The sequence below is a fragment of the Heterodontus francisci genome, chromosome 36 (assembly GCF_036365525.1).
Source record: "Heterodontus francisci isolate sHetFra1 chromosome 36, sHetFra1.hap1, whole genome shotgun sequence".
NCBI lineage: Eukaryota > Metazoa > Chordata > Chondrichthyes > Heterodontiformes > Heterodontidae > Heterodontus > Heterodontus francisci.
In genome coordinates this window covers 37,677,396-37,699,255 of record NC_090406.1, presented here as the reverse complement: position 1 = coordinate 37,699,255, position 21,860 = coordinate 37,677,396, and the positions used below count along the sequence as shown (strand labels likewise).

The 21,860-nt window shown below is 42.1% G+C and overlaps 2 protein-coding genes across 2 annotated transcripts; one reads left to right on the top strand and one right to left on the bottom strand.

Moving 5' to 3' along the window:
* The first annotated feature begins 934 nt into the window (after positions 1 to 934).
* Positions 935 to 6,573, top strand: LOC137351456 (procathepsin L-like). Its single transcript, XM_068015904.1, has 6 exons — positions 935 to 1,014; positions 1,115 to 1,196; positions 1,592 to 1,813; positions 5,162 to 5,327; positions 5,805 to 5,907; positions 6,477 to 6,573. The coding sequence occupies exons 1-6, from the start codon at positions 935 to 937 to the stop codon at positions 6,571 to 6,573; spliced, it is 750 nt and encodes a 249-aa protein (XP_067872005.1).
* A 5,831-nt stretch (positions 6,574 to 12,404) lies between these two features.
* Positions 12,405 to 18,881, bottom strand: LOC137351407 (cathepsin K-like). Its single transcript, XM_068015854.1, has 7 exons — positions 18,759 to 18,881; positions 17,750 to 17,872; positions 17,328 to 17,507; positions 15,991 to 16,212; positions 15,061 to 15,229; positions 13,499 to 13,604; positions 12,405 to 12,501 (listed from the first exon to the last, which is right to left on the bottom strand). The coding sequence occupies exons 1-7, from the start codon at positions 18,879 to 18,881 to the stop codon at positions 12,405 to 12,407; spliced, it is 1,020 nt and encodes a 339-aa protein (XP_067871955.1).
* Between the last annotated feature and the right edge of the window lie 2,979 nt (positions 18,882 to 21,860).

Below are 21,860 nucleotides of genomic sequence, written 5' to 3'. Positions count from 1 at the left end.
CGCAATCATGTGGCAAGGATGGCCTTGGCAGCGCTATGAACAGCATCAACTGCCTTTGCACAGGTGCTGGCGCCATTTTTAAAGGGCTGTTAGCTCTGCTCAGAGGATGTAATGTATTCCCTGTCCCCCCCCCCCACTTCACTGCAAGTAAATGTTTTCCCGTTGCCCCCCACCCCACTGCACTAAAATTGCAGAGTTGACCCTTTCTCCCCTGAATTGCACTAAGTGCAGAGTTGACATCATTCCCCCTCCCACCGGCACCAAGTGCAGAGTTTACCCCATCTCCCCTCCCCCTGCACCCCCCCTCCTCCCACTACTCTACAGATGATGGGTTGCCCACCTCAGTGGCACCAGCTTCCCTGGACAGGAAAGTGAAGGTGTGTGAGTGCCGCCCGTTGCACTGAAAATCTGGAACCGAAGGTAAGGTCGCGGGTAATTCAATTTAAATGAATGCAGAGAGTTAATTTAAATATTTGAACCAGAGTCCCATCGCAGAGCATCGGAGGACCCGCCACAGAGTCTCCCCGCCGCCGGGAGGATCGGGCCCCGTAATCCCAGCATCGGGTTCTGTGGTGGACTGCTGCCATTCCAATTTGACCCATGAAAATATAATAAAACATATCCACTGTTTTATAATAATATTGACATTGCTAACATTGTGTGATGAGAAAATTGTTACAGTAAGTAAGTTTGACACGGATAGAAAGTGCACACGTTGGCCGGAATTTTGTCAGGGTAGCAGGAACCCCGACAACGGACTCGATAGCCGATGGCAACCCCGCATCAGCTGTTTGTGGGACCACCGCAGCAGTTGCCATGGGAGTCCCTTTAAAAGAATGGACGCCCAGCCCCGGAGGGTCGGCAAATCAGCAGGCTCAGCAGTGCCACCGGGAACGGTGGCTGATGTTGGACTGCGGCTAGAAGAGAGCACAACATGGGAGCAGGCCACCCTCCCATCCAGGTCAATGAGGTCTGGGGGCGCCAGGATCGGTCAGGCCAGTCCCAGAAAGTCAAGTGAGGGTGGCGGTTGCCGTGGGAACTGCCATTGCCCCCAAGGGCCCCACTGTGGGCCAGAGCATGCCTGAATACGAGGGCCTCCCTCCTGAGCCCACAGGGTTCACCAGGCAGTCTCCCCACGCGATGGAGGGCCCACCCCTTACTCGTACAATGCCAGTGGCAGTGGGAAGAAGCCCTTGGTTGGCCACTTAAGTGACTCAATTGGCCTCTGGGCGGCACGGTCATCTACTGCCTTTCGTGCCGCTGGCAAAATGTCATGGTGGCGGGAGGACAACGGGCACTCCACCTGCCTCCCCACCGTCCCCTGACCCCCACCACCTTCTCTCGCCATTTTACAGTCCCCTCCCACCTCCAAGCCTATCCCCAGACAACTGGTTAAAATTTAGCCTTATATGCAAGACTTTTACACATTTTGAGGAGTGTCCACAGAACGGGTTCTTAATAATCAGGTATCTGAATAATGAAATTCACATATAGGTAATTAACGTTTCAAACTATTAGTTTTCATTTAAAATGATAAATGTTCCAGAGAAAGAGTTTCGACATGTTAGTATTTTCAATGTTTTATGAATAGGGTTCGTGCGCATCCTGCTGGGCATTTACTGCAGCTGCAACAGTGGAAGGACGACTGGCCAAAAACTCGCAACAACTCACCTCACTCAGTGAGCAAAACCTCGTGGACTGTGCAAAGAGCTATCAAGATGAAGGGTGCAACGCAGGATGGGTGAATGAAGCATATAAATACATAAAGGAAAATGGAATTGAATCTAGTAGTACGTACCCCTACAAGGCAAAGGTATGCTTTAATGCCTTACTGTTCCCATTTTCACACAGTGTACAGTGGTTGTGCACTATCAATTTGGAAATATATTCTGGTTTGAGGTATCTGCATGTACAGTAGCAAAAAAATTACATTCTGAAATAAGCAGTAAGGAAATACTTAATTCAGAATTTGTATCAGTGCAGCGAATTTCCCATTCTCCTTCCCCAAAAGACCCTCTTCCTCAGTGATCAATTCTGAACTATAATGTATTTCATTAATACTCATTTATTAATTTTCATATATTCGCATTCTTCCCTTGGAAAATAGCAGAAGGACTCACAGGCTGGTTAAGAGTCTGATAGACCTTCCATGGCTGAAACGATCTTTACAACTTATGATTCCCTAGAATCCATACAACAATACGAGAGAGGCGGGGGAGGGGGCCCCCACCAGTTGCAAACATCCCACTGGATGTCAATTCAAAAACAAAGCTCTGATCACTAAACACTGGGATTGTCTTGAGTGGAGTGCAAACATACAAACATATGAATTAGGAGCAGGGGTAGGCCACTCGGCTCTTCGAGCCTGCTCCGCCATTCAGTACGTTCATGGCTGAACTGATTACATCACATTTCCACCTACCCCCGATAACCTCCCACCCCCTTGCTTTTCAAGAATCTATCTACCTCTGCCTTAAAAATATTCAAAGACTCTGCTTCCACCGCCTTTTGAGGAAGAAAATTCCAAAGACTCACGACCCTCTGAGAGAAAAAATTTCTCCTCATCTCTGTCTTAAATGGGCAACCCCCTATTTTTAAACAGTGGCCCCTAGTTCTAGATTCTCCCACAAGAGGAAACATCCTTTCCACATCCAACCTGTCAAGACCCCTCAGCATCTTATATGTTTCAATCAAGTCGCCTGTTACTCTTCTAAATTCCAGCGAATTCAAGCCTAGCCTGTCCAATTTTTCCTCATAAGACAGCCCCCCATTTCAGTTATTAATCTAATAAACCTTCTCTGTACTGCCTCCAATGCATTTACATCCTTCCTTAAATAAGGAGACCAATAGCGTACACAGTACTTCAGATGTGGTCTCACCAATGCCCTGTATAGCTGAAGCATAACCTCCCTACTTTTATATTCAATTCCCCTCACGATAAACAATAACATTCTATTAGCTTTCCTAATTACATGCTGTACCTGCATACTAACCTTTTGTGATTCATGCACTAGGACACCCAGATCCCTCTGCATCTCAGAGCTCTGCAATCTATCACCATTTAGATAATATGCTTCCTTTTTATTCTTCCTGCCAAAGTGGACAATTTCACACTTTCCCACATTATACTCCATTTGTCAGGTCTTTGTCCACTCACTTAACCTAACTATATCCCTTTGTAGTCCCCTTATGTCCACTTCACAAGTTACTGTCCTACCTATCTTTGTGTCATCAGCAAATTTAGCAACAATAACTTCGGTCCCTTCATCTAAGTCATTTATATCAATTGTAAAAAGTTGACGCCCCGCACAGATCCCTGTGGCACACCACTCGTTACATCTTGCCAACCAGAAAATGACCCATTTATGCCTACTCTCTATTTCCTGTGAGCTAGCCAATCTTCTATCCATGCCAATATGTTACCCCTACACCATGAGCTTTTATTTTCTGCAATAACCTTTGATGTGATACCTTATCAAATGCCTTCTGGAAATCTAAGTACAATACATCCACCGGTTCCCCTTTATCCACAGCACATGTAACTCCCTCAAAGAACTCCAATAAATTAGTTAAACATGATTTCCCTTTCACAAAACCATGTTGACTCTGCCTGATTACCTTGAATTTTTCCAAATGCCCTGCTATAACGTCTTTAATAATAGTTTCTAACATTTTCCCTAAGACAGACATAAAGCTAACTGGCCTGTAGTTTCTGCTTTCTGTCTCACTCCCTTTTTGAATAAAGGAGTTACATTCGCTATTTTCCAATCTAACGGAACCTTCCCTGAATCTAGGGAATTTTGGAAAATTAAAACTAACACATCAACTATCTCACCAGCCACTTCTTTTAAGACCCTCGGATGAAGTTCATCAGGACACGGAGATTTGTCAGCCCGCAACTGCAACAATTTATTCAGTACCACTTCCCTAGTGATCGTAATTTTCTTGAGCTCCTCCTTCCCTTCCATTTCCTGACTTACAGATAATATTGGGTGTTACTTCTATCCTCAATAGTGAAGACCGATGCAAAATATCTGTTCAATTCATCTGCCATCTCCTATTATCCATTATTAATTCCCGAGACTCACTTTCTATAGGACCAACGTTCACTTTGTGAACTCTTTTCTTTTTTAAATATCTCTTACTATCTGTCTTTATATTTCTAGCTAGCTTTCTCTCGTACTCTAATTTTACCTTCCTTATCAATATTTTCATCATTCTTTGCTGTTTTTTATATTCTGTCCAATCTTCTGACCTGTCTCCCATCTTTGCGCAATTATATGCTTTTTCTTTAAGTTTGATACTATCTTTAACTATTTTAGTTAACCACGGATGGCAGGTCCATCGGGGCGTCTCAACTATGAGGTCATTAATTAATCCCATATCATTGCACAATACCAGGTCTAGTATAGCCTGCTCTCTGGTTGGCTCCCGAACGTATTGTTCCAAGAAATTATTCTGAAAACATTCTATGTACTCCTCATCTAGGCTACCTCTACCCATCTGACTTTTCCAGCCTATATGTAGGTTAAAATGCCCATAATTATCGCTGTACCTTTCTGACAAGCTGCCATTATTTCATCCTTTATACTCTGTCATACAGTGTGGTTAATGTTAGGTGGCCTGTACACCACTCCCACAAGTGACTTCTTGCCTTTATGATTTCTCATCTCTACCCAGACTGCTTCTACATCCTGGTCTTCTGCACCTTCTCACTCAGAGGCAGGAATGCTACCACTAAGACAAAGGCTTAACTGGAAAATTCTTATTTGCTCAAGTGATCTTTCTTCACGATTGAAGTCTTGACCCTGGTCCTGGTAGGCCCTTTGATATTGGAGAGCATCACAACCAAGCTTGATAGTGATCATGGGTGGGAATGCAGAATGACTGGTTCCCTCCCTGAGCCAGTTGTAGTGTTTCTATAGCTGCTCTATTGAGATCAACTAACTTGATAAAAGATCTGGGATAATGTTTGGGGCTTTCCTGAACTGCATGCCTCAGCTCCTCACTGAGTGAATATGCTGACCCGCTCAGGAAAGATCCTCTTTTTGCATTTTATATAATTTCAGAAGTTAGTAAATAATTCAGAAACAAAATTCTGGAAATCACTATCCTACTATTTTGATTTTAAGAAATGCTTCTTTTCTCCTCCAACCTGCAGAAAGAGAGTTGCAAATTCAATCAACAAGATTCTGTTGGCACAATCAGTTCATACAAGTCCTCTTGGTCAGCAACCGAGGAAGAAATGATGACGTTAGTGGCAGATCATGGACCAATTTCTGTCTATGTTTTCATGTCAAAAGCATTCATGGAGTTTAAAGGCAGTGGTAAGCTAATTCCTACTCTGCAATGCTCTTCACTCTGTAGTTTGTAACATATCTTGCAATCTACTGCACTGGGCACCTGTTTCACAATCTCCATTCGGACTCAACAAATCATTTCATTTAAATGGTAACCACACTTTTTGCACTCGCAAGATCCGGTGTAAAACTCCCACTACACTGTCCCATCAAATACATCCAAGTAAGGTACAGCACGTTAGATGCAGAGTAAAGCTCCCTCTGCACTGTCCCATCAGACACATACAGGTGTGGAAAAAGATGAAATATTGTTAATAAGTAAATGTGGTTTTTAATAGAAAGTTAATTTTTTTTTAAAAAGCATATTACAACTTGACAAATTTAAAATTGAAGTGTACCTTTTGGATGAACTTCAGTGAAAATGTGCATTAGTCAACACCGTCACCTCTTTATATTCTAAAATTTGGGCTTGAAATGATGTGCTCATACTAAGTTCCTTTACAGGTATCTTTGATGATTCTAATTGCAATAAGGATGTTAACCATGCTGTGACAGTGGTGGGTTATGTGAACAATGCAAATGAAAGTTATTGGATCATTAAAAACAGGTAAGTGATAAAGATTGCGGCCGAAGAGTCAAAAAAGTGGGGAATGCTTGAGACTTTAACCGGTGAAAGATACTCAGGCTAACTGCTCATGACGAAAAGCTAAGGAAGTTGGCTTGCTTCCTTTTGAAGCAAGAAAACTTGGAATGGTACCTTTAAAGTAGAAAACACCTGCAAATGCTTCAGAGAAAATGGATGCCAAGCTTTCACAGAAGGGTGACTGAAAGTATGGTTGAAGAAAGAAGTGTTGAAAGTGAGGAGAGGAAAATCAAGGCAGAGAGGTTGAGGGACAGATGTTCAAAGTGTAGGACAAGAGCTGTCACTGAATAGATTGGAGGGGGTGATGCGTTGGAGGTGAGAACCAGATGGGCAGAAAGCATGAGGTGGAACGTGGAGTGCAGAGAAGTGTAGAGATGGGTCAGGTCCTTGCAGCAGGATCTGAATTCTACCAATTTTAGAATATGTAGGTCTCAATGTTATAAAGAAACAATTGTATAGGGACTCTTGCCATCTTTACTTTGGTTGTGACAAGAGCTATTTTGTATATTAACAAATATTCTTTATTATTCTAGCTTTGGAAAAGGCTGGGGTGATAATGGCTACATGAAGATGATTATGTTCAAGAACATGTGTAGCATAACCACCCATATCCACTATTTAACAGCCTAAGGATGTGGGCTTCAAAAGATAAAACTAACACTCTGGAGAAACTGATTCTGGAGAACTCCAACATTTAACTGTTTTGAGTGCATTGCTTGAAGGGTCTGTGGGCTAAATGTTTTCTGTAGCTGAGTGTGAACTCCTGGCGACTGCATTGTGTGTATATTAAATTCCATTAAGCTTCTTGAGTGCAAACAAGTTTGCAGGAAGAACCAATAATCGATGTATTCACTGTGTTGTCAATTGCCATTAGGAAATGACCTCTTGTACGGTGAATGTTTGCATGTCAAAATCTTTTACCTTTGGTGTCTTTCTATTCCATTATATAATATACAAAAAGCAAAGCAATAAAAATGACTGAATGTACACAACTTGGTGTTTCTGTACACAATGTGTGGGGCTCGTGTTAGGATATGGTTCATTCACAGAGAACATAGTACAGGTACAATGGAAAGCTTAGTAGTGTTATGAATCCATAGACTTTTATAACATTTTACAATTCAGAAGGAGGTTATTCAGCTGAGTACACCTAAGCCTGCCCTCTAAATTATTATGTATTTTTCTTCCCCTACTGGTTCACGGTGTCAATATAATAAATAAATAAGCAATTAGATATTAATTCACCTTACCTTTGTTTATTGGGTGCTGATCTTAAATTTATATCCTCACGGGAAATAATTTTCTTTAATCACCTGGCAAAAACTTCAAATAAAAACACTGCAATAATGACCAAATAATCTGTTCTAGTGTTGGTAGTTAGACAATAAATATTGATCAGGACACAGAGGAGAATTCCTCTCTTCTCTTTCCCATAGTGCAGTTGGATATTTTATATCCTGAGCAGGTAGAGAGTGCCTCGGTTTAATGTTTCATCCAAAAGAGAGCACTTCTGGAAGTGCAGTCCTCCCTCAGTACTGCACTCGAATGTCAGCCTACACATTGTGCTCTAGTTTCTGGTGTAGGGTAGAACTCACAACTTTCTGACTCTGAAGCAAGAGTGCAGGGTTCATATCAGCTCTCACTTGATGCGAGGTCTGATGATGCCCAAGTGGGAGAAAAGGGAAGAATTTCCCAGCAGAAACCTGGGAACTCCCCCTGACATGCTGCCTGCATAGGCAGGGAATGGTGGAGATTGATCCATGACCATGTACTCCCCCATCCACCACAAAACAATTTCAAGCCAATAACCAGACATTGGGTTCTGGCCATAGGAGGTTATCCACCCACTGGATCCAGACTGGAATTTCAGTGCCTTTAACTGCACGGTCCTGACACTGTTGGCAAGGCAACTGTTGTCAGCTACAGAGACTGAGTTCAACTGCATCTTAGATACTGCATCGCCCAGTGAGATTGAGGTCACCACTATCCTCAATTGTTCTACCTTGCTGACATACTAGCCACAGAGTTATCAAACAGACAACTGATAAGGTGGTCGACAATTGCATTTTGTGTCTCATAATAGCCACAGGAGAGTGATATCATTGCCCACTTTCATCACACTGCTGCATTTAATGTGACTAGATAACAGAGTTAAGGTTTCAAGCTCTCTATCAGTACATAACCCGTGCTAACACTCCAGTGCAGTCAACCTCTCTTTTCCTCTTTAAGACATTCCTTAAAACCTACCTCTTTGTCTAAGCTTTTAGCCTTCTGCCCTTGGCTTCCCTGGCTCAGTGTCAAATTTTGCTTCATTTTACTATAATAAATGTGCCATATGAAGACAAGGTATTGTTGCTGTTGTCAGAGGTGCCATCCTTTAGACGAAATGTTAAACTCAATCACTGTCTCCCTGTTCAGGTGGATAATAAAGATCCCAAAGCATTATCAAAAGAATAGGACAATTTCTCAGCATCTTAGCATTCCTCCCTTAACTAACATCATCAAAAACAGATTATCCAATCATTCACCTCATTGCTGCCAATGGGATATCTTGCAGTGTGAAAAATGGCTGATATGCTTGCCTACATAACAACAATCAATACACCTCAAAGTATAGGAAGAGAATTGTGATGTTTTAACTCCTGGTCAAGTTCGAAATCCCTTCATCTTTGTCCGAAACATGAATCTATCATTTATCAGATGCTAAGCATAAAAGCTTACAACATTTTATGGTTTAATTAACTAATTAGTTAAATTTTTGCACTGAAGTGTATTCTTTTAAAGGAATGCATATCTAGTTAAAGTAGGGAGCCTGGGTTGAAATGCTTTACTTCTTAAACTCTCAAACCCTCTACACCATCTACAAGGTTGGACTCATGATTGTGATAGAACAATTATCATTCACTTTGTCACGACCAGGTGAGGAAGGGATCTCAGGCTCCCCTCTTGCCTCTTCTCTGCTTTGGCCATAACAGGGTTTATCTTTTAAACACAGTGATTTTAGCTCATCACCTCAGTGAGCCCATACTCATTGTTACAAATGAACCAATCAGACAGGTTTTCTTGAGTTTAAACAAGAAAGGTGTAAGTTCATTAACCTTATCACTCTAAACCGGTTAAAGTTACTAAAATATGCAACGCATCCATGCTCATATGCATACGAGACACACACACACACACACAAATAGATACAGAGGGAAAGAAAGAGTCAGGAGGTTGCACTAAAGTTGGCAATAAAGGGGTCGCCCATTTAAGACAGAGATGAGGAGAAATTTTTGCTCTCAGAGAGCCGTGAGTCTTTGGAATTCTCTTCCTCAAAAGGCAGTGGAATCAGAGTCTTTGAATATTTTTAAGTAGAGGTAGATAGATTCTTGACAAGCAAGGGGTGGAAGGTTATCGGGGGCAGGTGGAAATGTGGAGTAATCAGTTCAGCCATGAACTTATTTTGAATGGCGGAGAAGGCTAGAAGAGCCGAGTGGCCTACTCCTGCTCCTAATTCCTATGTTTGTATGCAAAGCCTTGGAGTCCTCGCTGGGGCCACGTGCACAATTTCAGCCTTGCTTCTCTGGTTCCAGTAAGCCAAAGGGAGGTTTCAATTGTCTTCTTGCTGGTCGCCTTTAATGTTTTGTAGTCTTTAGGGTTAGAAACTGCCACTGTGGTTTCCCTGGGACTTTGCTGGAGAGAGAGACACAGAGAGAGATCCTTTCTCCTGAAGTTCAGTTGCAGTCTCTTGTTCACTCTGAGGCACAATTCAAAAACCTCAGTCTTACCCAAGCAGGTGGGTCATATGGCCATCTCTTCATCTGAAACAACAGTTCCGGGACCGTTGTTGGGATTTAAGAGTCTTTCAGACATACTCGGTGGGAGGGTGGAGTTTGGCTTTTACAAAGTCAAAGGGGCGTTGATGTCCTTTGATTACCCCCTATTGGCAAAACCAATCTAGCTAATTGAATCAGGGAGTACCTACATTGTTCCAGCTAGATTGGTAATTTGCTTCTGTCTCTCAGCAGAATCTTTGTCTCCTCAAAATACAAATGTGTTTGGCCATATTTTAACTGTTCAGTTCTGCTTTTTAAAAAGTTATCTGCAATGTTCAGTAAAAGGCTTCAAGCAGTGTTCCATATGATGAAATTAATAGTTCCATTTGACGATGATTTTCGCCAGAACTTTGTCACACTCACCCAGGAAGCAATTATGAACTATAAACATGAACTGAAGAACTAAACTCCAAAAAATGGACACACTTTTGCTGCAGACAAGATGGAGTAAGAGGTCAGGTGACCTCTCCTGTGCTGCAAATATACATAGTGAATGTTGGAGACTAAATCATCATCACGTCTGGACTAGTCCTGGGGAAATCGCATTAAATGCTAAACAGCACATTCAATGCTAAATGGTTCCTATCCTCAAGAATTAGGTTGGCAAATGCCTTCACAGACAGGGAGACGCTGGATTCAAAGCAAAGATAACAGATGGGACATAACACCACTTCATCAAGATGAGCCACATTCAAACCCCAATGTGTAATAACTGTCATATATTCAAAGACATTGTATGAACACAACAGGGTGTATGGTCACCTGACCGAAACCAAACCTGATAAGGTATTTCCTTAAAAAAGAGACTTCTCTAAAAGATTGAGAGAAAACCTGTCAGTCTGGAAGCTGATAGATACATTCCAGCCAAGAAGAAGACCCTTGAACATCTTTGAACCACAGAGGCAGAGACTACAAGGTAACCTTGAAAAGTCCCCACATGATAAATTGTAACAGAGCTCATGCCACGGACTTTGACTGAGTCTGAACCAAAGGAGTCAGCAATACTTCAGTGAGCCAAGAACAGGAAGAGCAGGCCTGCACCGCTGTTAAAAAAAATCTTCCTAGTAAACCAAGGAGGTATCAAAGTGAATTCTTTTTATAACAATCAGACTTAAATGCGTGATATCTTCTAATCTCTATCTCTTCTTGTGTGTGTGTATATGAACGTGCATGTGAGAGTGGGTGAGGTTGCAAATATTTTCGGGTATTGTTGAATAAATATTTATCTTTCTTGTTTCCCTATGAGAAAACCTGTTGCTCGTCTGTTTATTTGACCTTTAAAATACATGGGGACTAAAATCATCTATGGTCAGTTTAGAGGTTTAGAGATACAGCACTGAAACAGGCCCTTCGGCCCACCGAGTCTGTGCCGACCATCGACCACCCATTTATACTAATCTTACACTAATTCCATATCCCTACCACATCCCCACCTGTCCCTATATTTCCCTACCACCTACCTATACTAGGGGCAATTTATAATGGCCAATTTACCTACCAACCTGCAAGTCTTTTGGCTTGTGGGAGGAAACCGGAGCACCCGGAGGAAACCCACGCAGACACAGGGAGAACTTGCAAACTCCACACAGGCAGCGCCTGGAATTGAACCCGGGTCGCTGGAGCTGTGAGGCGGCGGTGCTAACCACTGCGCCACTGTGCCGCCCTGGGTGAAAAGCAGAAGTCATCCACATGATCTCCCACCTATCCATAACAATTTTAATACGTGCAGCACTCAAGAAGCTAGACACCATCCACAACAGATCAGAACTCCTGATCTCAATATCCACCAGTCAATTGTGGCAGCAGCTAACTTGGAGATGCATGGCAACTCCAGTTGACTTCAAAAGCACCTCCCAGCCCCATGACCTCTACCACTGAGAAGGACTAGAGCAGGAACATCATGGGAACACCATCCCCTCCAATTCACACACCATCTTGACATGGAAATATAGCACCATACCTTCACCATTGCTGGGTCAAAATGCTGGAGATCATGCGAAAGTCATCAGGCAGATATTATCAGTGCAAGGTCGACATTGATTCAAGAAGACATACCACTACCGTCTCATGACAACTAAGCATGGGCAATAATGTGGCCTTACCAGCATTGCTCTCATCAGGGGAATAAATTTATAAGGGTAAAGTAGAGCAAAGTGAATTTTGAAAGGTGTAGCAGAATCATCAAATTTTGCAGCCTGAAAACAGGCCATTCAGCCCAACAAAATAGTTTCCTCCATTTAAGCCACCTAGTATCCTCCCACTCCCACTCACATGATCACTCCCTGTGCTCTTTATAATTCTCTTATTCAAGCACCTAGCTCATTCTCTCACCAGAATTACACAATTCTATGAAACATTCTTTTATTGATTACAAGAAGCACCATTCAAACAACCCACCAATAAAACAACAACAAAATACACTTCACATTGTGAACAAAAATTTGCAAAATAAACTTGAAACTAGGGGAGGTTGAATGTAATGTAGTCAGTTTCGTACTGCATCTAGAGTCAATAGAGTAGAATTGGTCAAGAACCAGGCAGCTCAGTTCCAATATCATTCACACAGAATAGTTGCTAAGTACATAATGTCATCTAATATAATTTCATTGGAATGATTGCTTTTGTTATTGAAGTTGAAAGTCTTCAGATTATAGGGTACGAAGCACAATAGTTAATCCCACACATGTTCTTGCCCTTAACCATGCGCATGTAGCCATCCTCACCCCAGGATGTTCCCCAGCTAGAAAAGCAAGAATATTTGTTAGTATTCAATACCAATCTAATCACATCCAAAATTAACACAGAAAGGAACCTTGCCAGATTCCTTCTGTAATTCTACAAATCTTTCATTTGGCTTGAAAGTACTTTGCTTTAATTTATATTATGTTGTTATCAGTAGGACTTCAGGTTCAGTTTACCAATTTACATCTGGAGATGTGAAAATCCATCTAGAAAAATGATTAGGACAATTAGGTGGAATACCAGATGGAAGTACATTTGTGTACTCTTGCATATCAGATTAGCTTGGAGATAATGAGGAGTCATTGAGTGCAGTCCATAGCAGTTTGCACCCCTAATGCAAGGATGGTTATTCAATGTGCACAGCAGAGGATTTGACTAATCAGACAATATACTGAGCTTCCACGTCCAGTGAAGCGGAGTGGGATATTCAGTCAAGGTGAAAACAGTGATTGGCAACTGGGCAGGGCAATCCCCAATACATAGAGTTGAGGGAAAGAACAAAATCAGCTTTTGCCTCTATCGTCTTTTCCTGGAGAAGTCAATTTAACGCAGCCAGAGAGACAAAGCGGTTCACTTTCCCGTTCTACTCAACCAAAGCAAGGCTGAGAGACTCCAGGTGAAGGAAGAAGCAAACATAGTCTGTGAGAATAATGGGAAGTGCCAGTTAGTTGAGACACTGCAATGTTGCCAATGCATTTACACAAAAATGAGGCAGGGTTAAGTATTCTCATTGTATTTATCATACAAGATGCAATGGGAAATAAATGAAATTGGATTGTGCTCATTCATATCTTTTATTGCCTTGGTTCATAATTGGCCTCATTTTCATGATCTTGAAAGCTTCAGGAAGGCCAGCTCAAGCCATGTTCCTTAATTCTTCCTCATCATCAGAAAATTGAATCCCAGGCCTTCTTTACCAGCATCTCTGTATAATCTCTAGGATTCAAAAGATTTCCATACTACCTGGAAGTTCTTAACTTGTAGATATTACTTACCTGTTTTTAATGATCCAGTAGCCTTCTGGATGCTCATCCACATACCCCACCAAGACCACTGCATGGTCAATATTATCAATGTTGCACTTAACATTGTCAAAGATACCTGTAAAAGAGAGGACAGTACTGTAGATTCAAACAATTCCAAACTCACATCTCAAATAACATGATATAGGATTGGGAAGACCAGAGCAACAAGATTTGCATTCATACAACATCCTCCACAAAGCAAATTGTCCCAAGGACACCAAACAGGAAGTTGTTAGAGAAATGACTGAAGGACTGATCAAAGAGCGAAATTTCAAAGCAAAATTGCAAAAGAGAGAAGGAGCAAAGAAGCTGTATCGGCAGATAATTGCAAAGAGCAGGGGTGTTGTGGTGGCAGACTCTGTCTCTGAAGGTGGAATGTTATCCCATTGGTCCTCTTACAATTTGACTGTAAAAGACATCAATGTGAGATAGAGGGCTAAATTGAACTCGCACAGTAGAAGTCACACTACCGGAGCCGAAAGCGGGAGGTGAAACCACTTCAGCTGGCGGAGAGACCCAGGGAGGTGGGGACCTGACCACACCCCCACCCCTAAGAGTTGCCGATCCAATTAGAGGGCTGGCAGCTCAGCAGCCTCAGCATCATCATCGCTAACGGTGGCCATTGCTGAGGCTGCAGCTGCAGGGAGCAGGCTCTTTAATCGCAGGTGCACTCAAAGAGGGGTAAGGGTGGTTGAGGAATGCCAGTGCCAGGTGTCATTAAGTACTGGCGATGCCCTTGCCACAGTAGCTGTTATCACTGAGAGCCACTCCATGGGCTGCGCAGTGCACAAAATGGGGGGCTGTCCCAGAACCTATTAGGAGGACGCCAAGTTTCATTGGGTGGTCTCCCCACATGACAGTGGGCACCCCAACTCAGAAAATACCCACAGAAGAGGGAGGCAGCCGAAATGGCCACATAAGTGGCTCAATAGGCCTCCCTGTCGGCAACCAATCTGCCAACTTTCCCACCACTGGCAAAATGGCATTGCAGCACAAAGATGTCAGGCACACACACCACACCCTACTGCGCACATCCCCCCCCCCACTGCCCCAACCCCCCCACCCTAACCCCCACCCCCCCAACCTGATGCGTCCTTGTGTCTTTTGTCAACCTTCCTGCCTCCCGGCCTGCCCCCAGAACATTCCAGCTACAATCTGGGCGGCACAGTGGCGCAGTGGTTAGCACCACAGCCTCACAGCTCCAGCGACCCGGGTTCAATTCTGGGTACTGCCTGTGTCTGCGTGGGTTTTCTCCGGGTGCTCCAGTTTCCTCCCACAAGCCAAAAGACTTGCAGGTTGGCAGGTAAATTGGCCATTATAAATTGCCCCTAGTATAGGTAGGTGGTAGGGAAATATCGGGAAATGTGGGGGATGTGGTAGGAATATGGGATTAGTGTAGGATTCGTGTATATGGGTGGTTGATGGTCGGCACAGACTCGGTGGGCCGAAGGGCCTGTTTCAGTGCTGTATTTCTAAACAAATAAACAAAATCTGAACCACAGAGCACGAATAAAAGGTTAGGATATTCTTACCTGACTTGTAAAATATCCAGGAATCAAGTGATGAATGAACAAGTACAGAAATTGGTCCAACGCTTGCCACCATTTGAGTTAATTGTTTCTCAGTATTGTGCTTAAACCTTTTGAATGTGTTAATTTTGGTGATACTCTTAGAGCTACTGAATAAGCACTTGCTGTTTTTCTGTAATTAAACAGTAAGTCTGTTTAGAAATTGACATAATATTTTCCATAAACTTCAACTTTCACATCATAACACACACAAAATCCAACTCGCTGAATGGTTCAGCATGCTTATTCACTGAGCATCTTTGCTGGACAAGGCAACAGGTCTCAGTTTAATTCCTACTATATGCTAAGTTAACTGATCTTAGCTGGGGTAGTACTAGGAGATGTTACAATTTGGCTTCAGTGCCCAGTATATAAGGGGCAGAACTCCAGTCAGGGTTTCCTCTCCTGATCACTATCTACAATCCCTAGTGGAAGATCTTTTCCATAGGTAATAAATGAGGAAAGTGTCAAACTTAGTAATGCTGACCCTGACTTAGAGGTTACTTGCAATCAAGGCTTCATACTTAACAATTTTTTTTAACAAATTATCTCTTCCTAGTTCAGATCGTCATTTGATCCTAAAAGAGTGAGCATCGTTGAAAGATGTTATAATTCAGAAATGATCACTGGGGGAAGACCAGTTCTGCTGAAGAACAATAGAATATTCACTCCACTAACGCACTTTAGGAATGAAGGACATCCTTACTGCTGATACTCAAAATGTCATTTCTTTGCCACTATATATGAGGAAACTCAGATCCAGGCAGCTTCTCTAAACACAATTTGTAAATGTTAAATGTAAAGCTGTGCCTTAGAGCAGAAAATCTTTCAGTACTGATAATTGACATCTATGTTTAACTGTGTGCAATGGAGGCAGTCAGGCAGTAAATGTACCTTTGCTTGGTAGGGGTACGATTGATCAGATTCAATGCCATTGTCACGTATGTATTCAAAAGCACGATATGGCAAGCCTCCATTGCACCCATAATTGTTATATTCATCTGAACAGTCAATGATGTTTTGTACACTCAGGTCCACATATTGCTTCCATTTCTTGGCCAGTTGACCTTCCAGAGCTCCGGCTGCAGCAAACGCATAGCAGGACAAACACCAGCCCTGAAGCAAAAGCAGATAAATTGGCAAACACCAAAATGTCAAAACCTTTTCCTCATAATCTTCCCTAGTTTGATTGAAAACCAATAGAGTTCAAATGATTGATTATACTTTTGCCTCAACTATGATTTCCAAGAACTACTCCACGGAGACAGAATGCAAATGAAATCTGTTCTGCAAAATATTTAATTCCAGGCTACTGCCTGAGTATCCATTCATTTTGGGGTTTCCAAACCTCAACATGTGGCCCATATGCTGTCTGGGTGGCTCAACACAGCACTCCAGTCCCTCTCACCATGATTTCTGTACAGCAGCACAGCTGCGCACATCTCAGAGGCTGCATTCAATGAGCTTGTGAATCAAGAACTGGGTGAATTACAGTGTGCTGGTGAGGAGGGAAAAGGGCAGTGGCCAAGGAGCATAGATGGCCACAAGGTTTCTATACATGTCTCCTCTGTACTTTCTCAAGTTCAGCAATGTGGTGAAATTGTGTAAGTCATATCATGCTTCTATTCAGGGGAACTCCAAGCTCCAATTCCAATTGTTCAAGATATTCAAGGTTACACACTTTACACAAGAACACTCTAGCTCCTATTCATTGCTTTTTGAAGCATGCGATTCTGTCACATAAAAGTGCTAGAAGTCCACTTGTAAATCAACTTTGATTATGTTTCATCTAGACCATCAGGAATGAGCCAGGCACTCAAAGTGTTAGATGAGAACATTGACACTGGAAAATTCTGAAGACCCTGAATTTAGATGTACCTTTATTAAAGTTCAAATATCTAACAAGAAACTATATTTCTAAGTAGTCTATTTGAATCAATCAATAATCAATAACCCAATTGCCTGCAACAGCTCTCAGGATCTCTATCTAGTAGCTCTGAGGGGAACAGCACCTATGAATCATTCCTCACGCTGCTCATTTGACACAGCTCCAACTTCTGTCAAAACAAGGCAGTTAAAATGTTAAAAGTTAGAAATTAGCGCTTACAGAAATGAACAAGCCTTGGACTTAAAATATTAAACAAGAATCATTCGACAGCCTCAAGAAACTCGAGCATATCAACAGACCTGCACAGAGGCATTGAATAGACATTGTGAAAAGTAGCCGCTACCTGGTTCTTTACTTGTCTAACATAGCCCATTCGACGCCAGTCCACCTCTTTGGGAAGATTACCGACTTCCTCAACTTCTTCCAGTTCCTCCAGTTCAACATCTGATAATGTATTGTCTGTGTAATTTGTCATTTCATACATCTTTACATCAGTGTAGAATTGAACAAACTCCACAGGTGTCTGAAAGAAATAATTGCATAATACCTAATATGAGGCTATTTCCACAAAGCATGCAAAGCCAAAATCTATTTGTTTATGCCATTGTAACTCCACATTGTTCCATTAAGTTAATAATTCACAGAAACATTTTATGTAAAAGATATTTTGATTATAACAGGTTTGCTTAATTGGGCTCAAGTTATTTGCCATCACGCCCAGTACCAAACCAGCAAATCTGACCCTGTAGCAGTTACATCACTCACCAAGTCTCCAAATTGATTCATGGCCATTTCATACGTAGAAATTCCTTGACGATACTGAGCATTGTGAGCTGCAATCTTCTCCATGTTTTCCAACCATATCGCTCTCCTGGCCATATCTTCCTGCTGCATAAAGAAGATTGAGTTACTGCAATGCACTGTCAACAGCACCCAATGCCCTATGTTGTTGCTTGCCTTCAAGTAAAAGGAAGATAGCGGAGGCTAAGTTGCAAATGGCATGTCTATTCCATGAGTCATGGCAAGTGAATGTTCAAGTTGTGGGTGACAACACTTGATGTCAGCCGCACTAGTAGAACAGATTAGAGCAACAGAAGGAGATTCTTTGCCAAGGTCATCAAAATTAGATTTGGAGGAGAGAAGCAAACCCAAAGCTGAGACTTCTCTTTAGATCAGACGAGCATTCGAACCACCAGCAGCAAAGAAATGAAAGGGGAAACCAAAAAAGTTTCAAGAGATGGTTTTGGAACGAATTAGAAGGAACCATAGGCTAGCAAGACAATTGTCTCGACTCATTTCGATAAAGACGAGGACTTCAGTCTTCCCAATATTTAATTGGTGGAAACAGGAGAAAAATACCATTATTTGTCTTTTACAAATTTGACTGGAAGAAATGGCCAAAAGCTACCATGTCATTGGTTGGTGGTAAATATGTAAATCACCACGAAAGGAGATTTTGTGGGAAACCCTGCTCTTCATTTACAGCTCTGTGATATCTTACGTCCAACTGAACAACAAAAACAAATATTTACATAGCACCTTTAAGAGAATAAAACGCCCTATGGTGCTTTACAGGAACATTGAGAAACAAAGTGTGACACTGAGCTAGATAAGGTGGTGTTAGGTCAAATGACCAATAGCTTGGTCAAAGCAGTAGATTTTAAGGAGTGTCTTAAAGGAACAACATTAACAGATAGATGGGGGTCACAGTTTATACTGAACTTCCTAAACAAGCCCTCAGTGCTCTACTAGAACATCAGCCTAAATTTCTTACCACACTTGGGTAGCTCTTTCCATAAGCCTGCTTCCAGATTTCCCATTCCTCATCTATGATGGGATTTGCCGAGGCCGTGGACGTAACAGTCAGGATGCACATCACAAAGAGGGAAAGCTCCATGGTGAAGTGTCGAATACGTCAAACCTGTCACAGGGTCAATGTCTTTGTGAAAATCTGTGGTCAATAAAGTTAGAAGAACGTGGAGAAATGGTGCAAGTCCATAATCTCACATTGTTACCCTCGTAGTTAAGATTCCCTGTTAACAAACCAATATCCTTTGTGTGACTCGTCACTGTTTCCTCTGCATTTCAGTTCCTTTACTAGCACATGATTGCAGCCATTCTCTAGGCTCCAGGTGTTGTTTCATGACAGTTCCCCACAGGGCAGGGTCCCAATCCCTGCTGTCCCATTGAGGAGGAGCTAAATACCTGTCAGCTGAATCTCTGGTTAGGTACAGGGAAGAATGGCAGGTGAATGGACACAGCCCACTTTGTACATCTCCTAATGGGAATCAGAGAATAAAAAGGTAGAAGAGCTGAGATCAGACCAGCTACCTACTCTCTGCAGGGGAATACTATCAGAGTGGGACAAAGGTGTAGCATTTAGCCTTAAATTGTTTCAACTAACAATTGTAAAACAAAGTTTGTCACCAATCATTATTCCTTCAGAAGAGGAAACAGTTAGTGAAATTTTCGATGCCTCTTTCCATTGCATGCAGGAAAATGTTTAATTTGCAGATTCCCAATAATTTAAATTGCCCTGGAGACACAGTTTCAGGGATTGGAAACCTGAAGATAGACTCAGGATGAGACACAGCTGCCTGTAGCTTAGGATTTGACTTCCTTGATGTTCCCAATCAGTAACACATTTATCCCGGGAATCTGTCATTCCCATTGAATTTGTCCTGATAATAAATCTCAAGTTTAGAAAATACTGTTGATTGTGTGACATTCCTCTGTCTGCTTTTTATATGAAGTGTTAACCTATTTACTTTACATTGTTTGACAGCTTTCAATCTAATTTCCTTGCTACTTAGCATTTGGCTACAATGTACAGTGTTATAGTGCAGACATTCCACCAATCAAAGCAATTTTCTTTGCTGTGTCACACTGTTCAATCACACAATCTTATTTCAATGTATTGGTTGCACATTAGTATCAGCTACTCAATCGATCACAATAGATGTAAAAAAAATGATATTGTACTCACCTCACAAAGTACCTCTGTTGGATCAACCACACAAACCACTTGGGACCAAGTTGTGTTGAACTGGCGTCTGTGTTGGGATTTATATACCCTTAGAAGATACAAAGTAAACAAATTGCCTCCTAGTTCAAGGGGCCTGAAGGCCCAGCATTATCTTTGTTCCTTTTGATCTAAAATAATCTGCCACCTGTTTGTTCCAACCATCAAGCATCACTGGTCACCCAAATCACACGTGGTGTTAATAAGCTAGTCTTAGAAGATAATGTGGTGATGCTAATCTTATTTTCATAATGGAAGTTGCTGGTTTCTTGGTAGAAAATTCAATTTGCTTCTGTGGATTATCGGCTCTGCATTTTGTCATGGTGTCTTCATGCCCCAGGACTGCATCCATGACAATTATTCAATTTCCACTCGCCTCGGCGGGTGCGATTCTTCAGCTAACAGGTGAATCTGGATTCCGCGATCACTGTGAGCCCATAATGTGATGACAGGCACCTGAAGTACCTCCACACCAGGACTGCATCATCAGCCCCTTGTGTGTGTACCAGCACCATAGTTTCTTTTTGGAAAATCAGTTCATTTCTAGTGATAAACATCTTCTTTTACAACATGTTTCTCATTTGCTCAATGAAATCCTCGGCAACCGATTTGCAATCTCATGAGAACCAGGACAATTCTTAACTTGGCGTTGCATATATTTCATGGACTCTCTCAGTCTGGAATTTTCTGTGTATTTGGACCTGGAGACACATGCGATTGGAGCAAAAGTGAGTGTTGCACTGTTGCAAGTGCTGTCTATTTGATGAGACATTAAACCAAGGCCCCATCTGTCCTCCCATGTCAACATAAAAGGTTGCATGACTCTATTTTCAAGAGGATCTGGATAGTCCTGCTATTTCTCAACCAATACCGAAAACAGGTGATCTGGTCACTATCACATTGCTCTCTGGGGAGTCTTACAGTGCACAAATTAGTTGCTGCATTTTCTACATTACAAGAGTAATTACTCTTCAAAAAGTACGTCATTTGACTGTAAATTGCTTTATCATATCTTGAGGTCATAAACGCACTTTTTGTACATTCAAGACTTTCTTTCAAACCGATTGAGCAGTATAGAGCGAGCCAGGGTCTTGGGTTCATCCTCCAACTTCACCATCCCACTACCTCTATGCTCACCCTATCATTGATTTGCAAGGGATCCTGCAAGAATGAGAACAAATGTTTATTCCCGGATTCACTTTGATCAGTACATGAATGTTCCTCAATATTATTCATGGTCGAATGACATCAGTATCACAAAGTATCAGAGCAGGGCCTGTGCCAATGATGCACCTTCACATATCAACAGCCAGTCCTCTTTCAGCCACCACTCTGTGTTGCAAGTAAGGTGTTTCCTCCCCTGCCACTCATTGCAATTCCCCACACATTGGTCCCTACTGAAGGCAAAGGAAGAGTGGCCTAGAATCTCCTGGAATCTGTTGTTATAACTACAGCATAAGGTCAAAGTCGCATCATTTTTTCCAAGGAGATGTACATCTAAATCATTGACACCGAAACATTACTAACCAACTTTCCTCGATCGCTTGCACCATTCCAGGGTCAGATTAGGTCCTTCTTCTTTCTGCCTCTCACTGTGCATGAGGTACGTTCTAAATACAGTCAGAAAGAATTCTACTGTTTTCAAGCCAAATTACAAAGCCAGAGACAGATTTTCCTCTGTCATTCTGTCTAATTTTGGGTGAATGGGGGTGAAGCAAGAAAGTGATGTCAGGCAGGGACTCAATGCACCAACTACCTGCCATCCAGTGTCAGTTTCACAATCTGCCAACAGTTACATCAGGTGTACAGTACACCTGCCCAAACATGGTGGGATAATGTAATGATGCACAAATA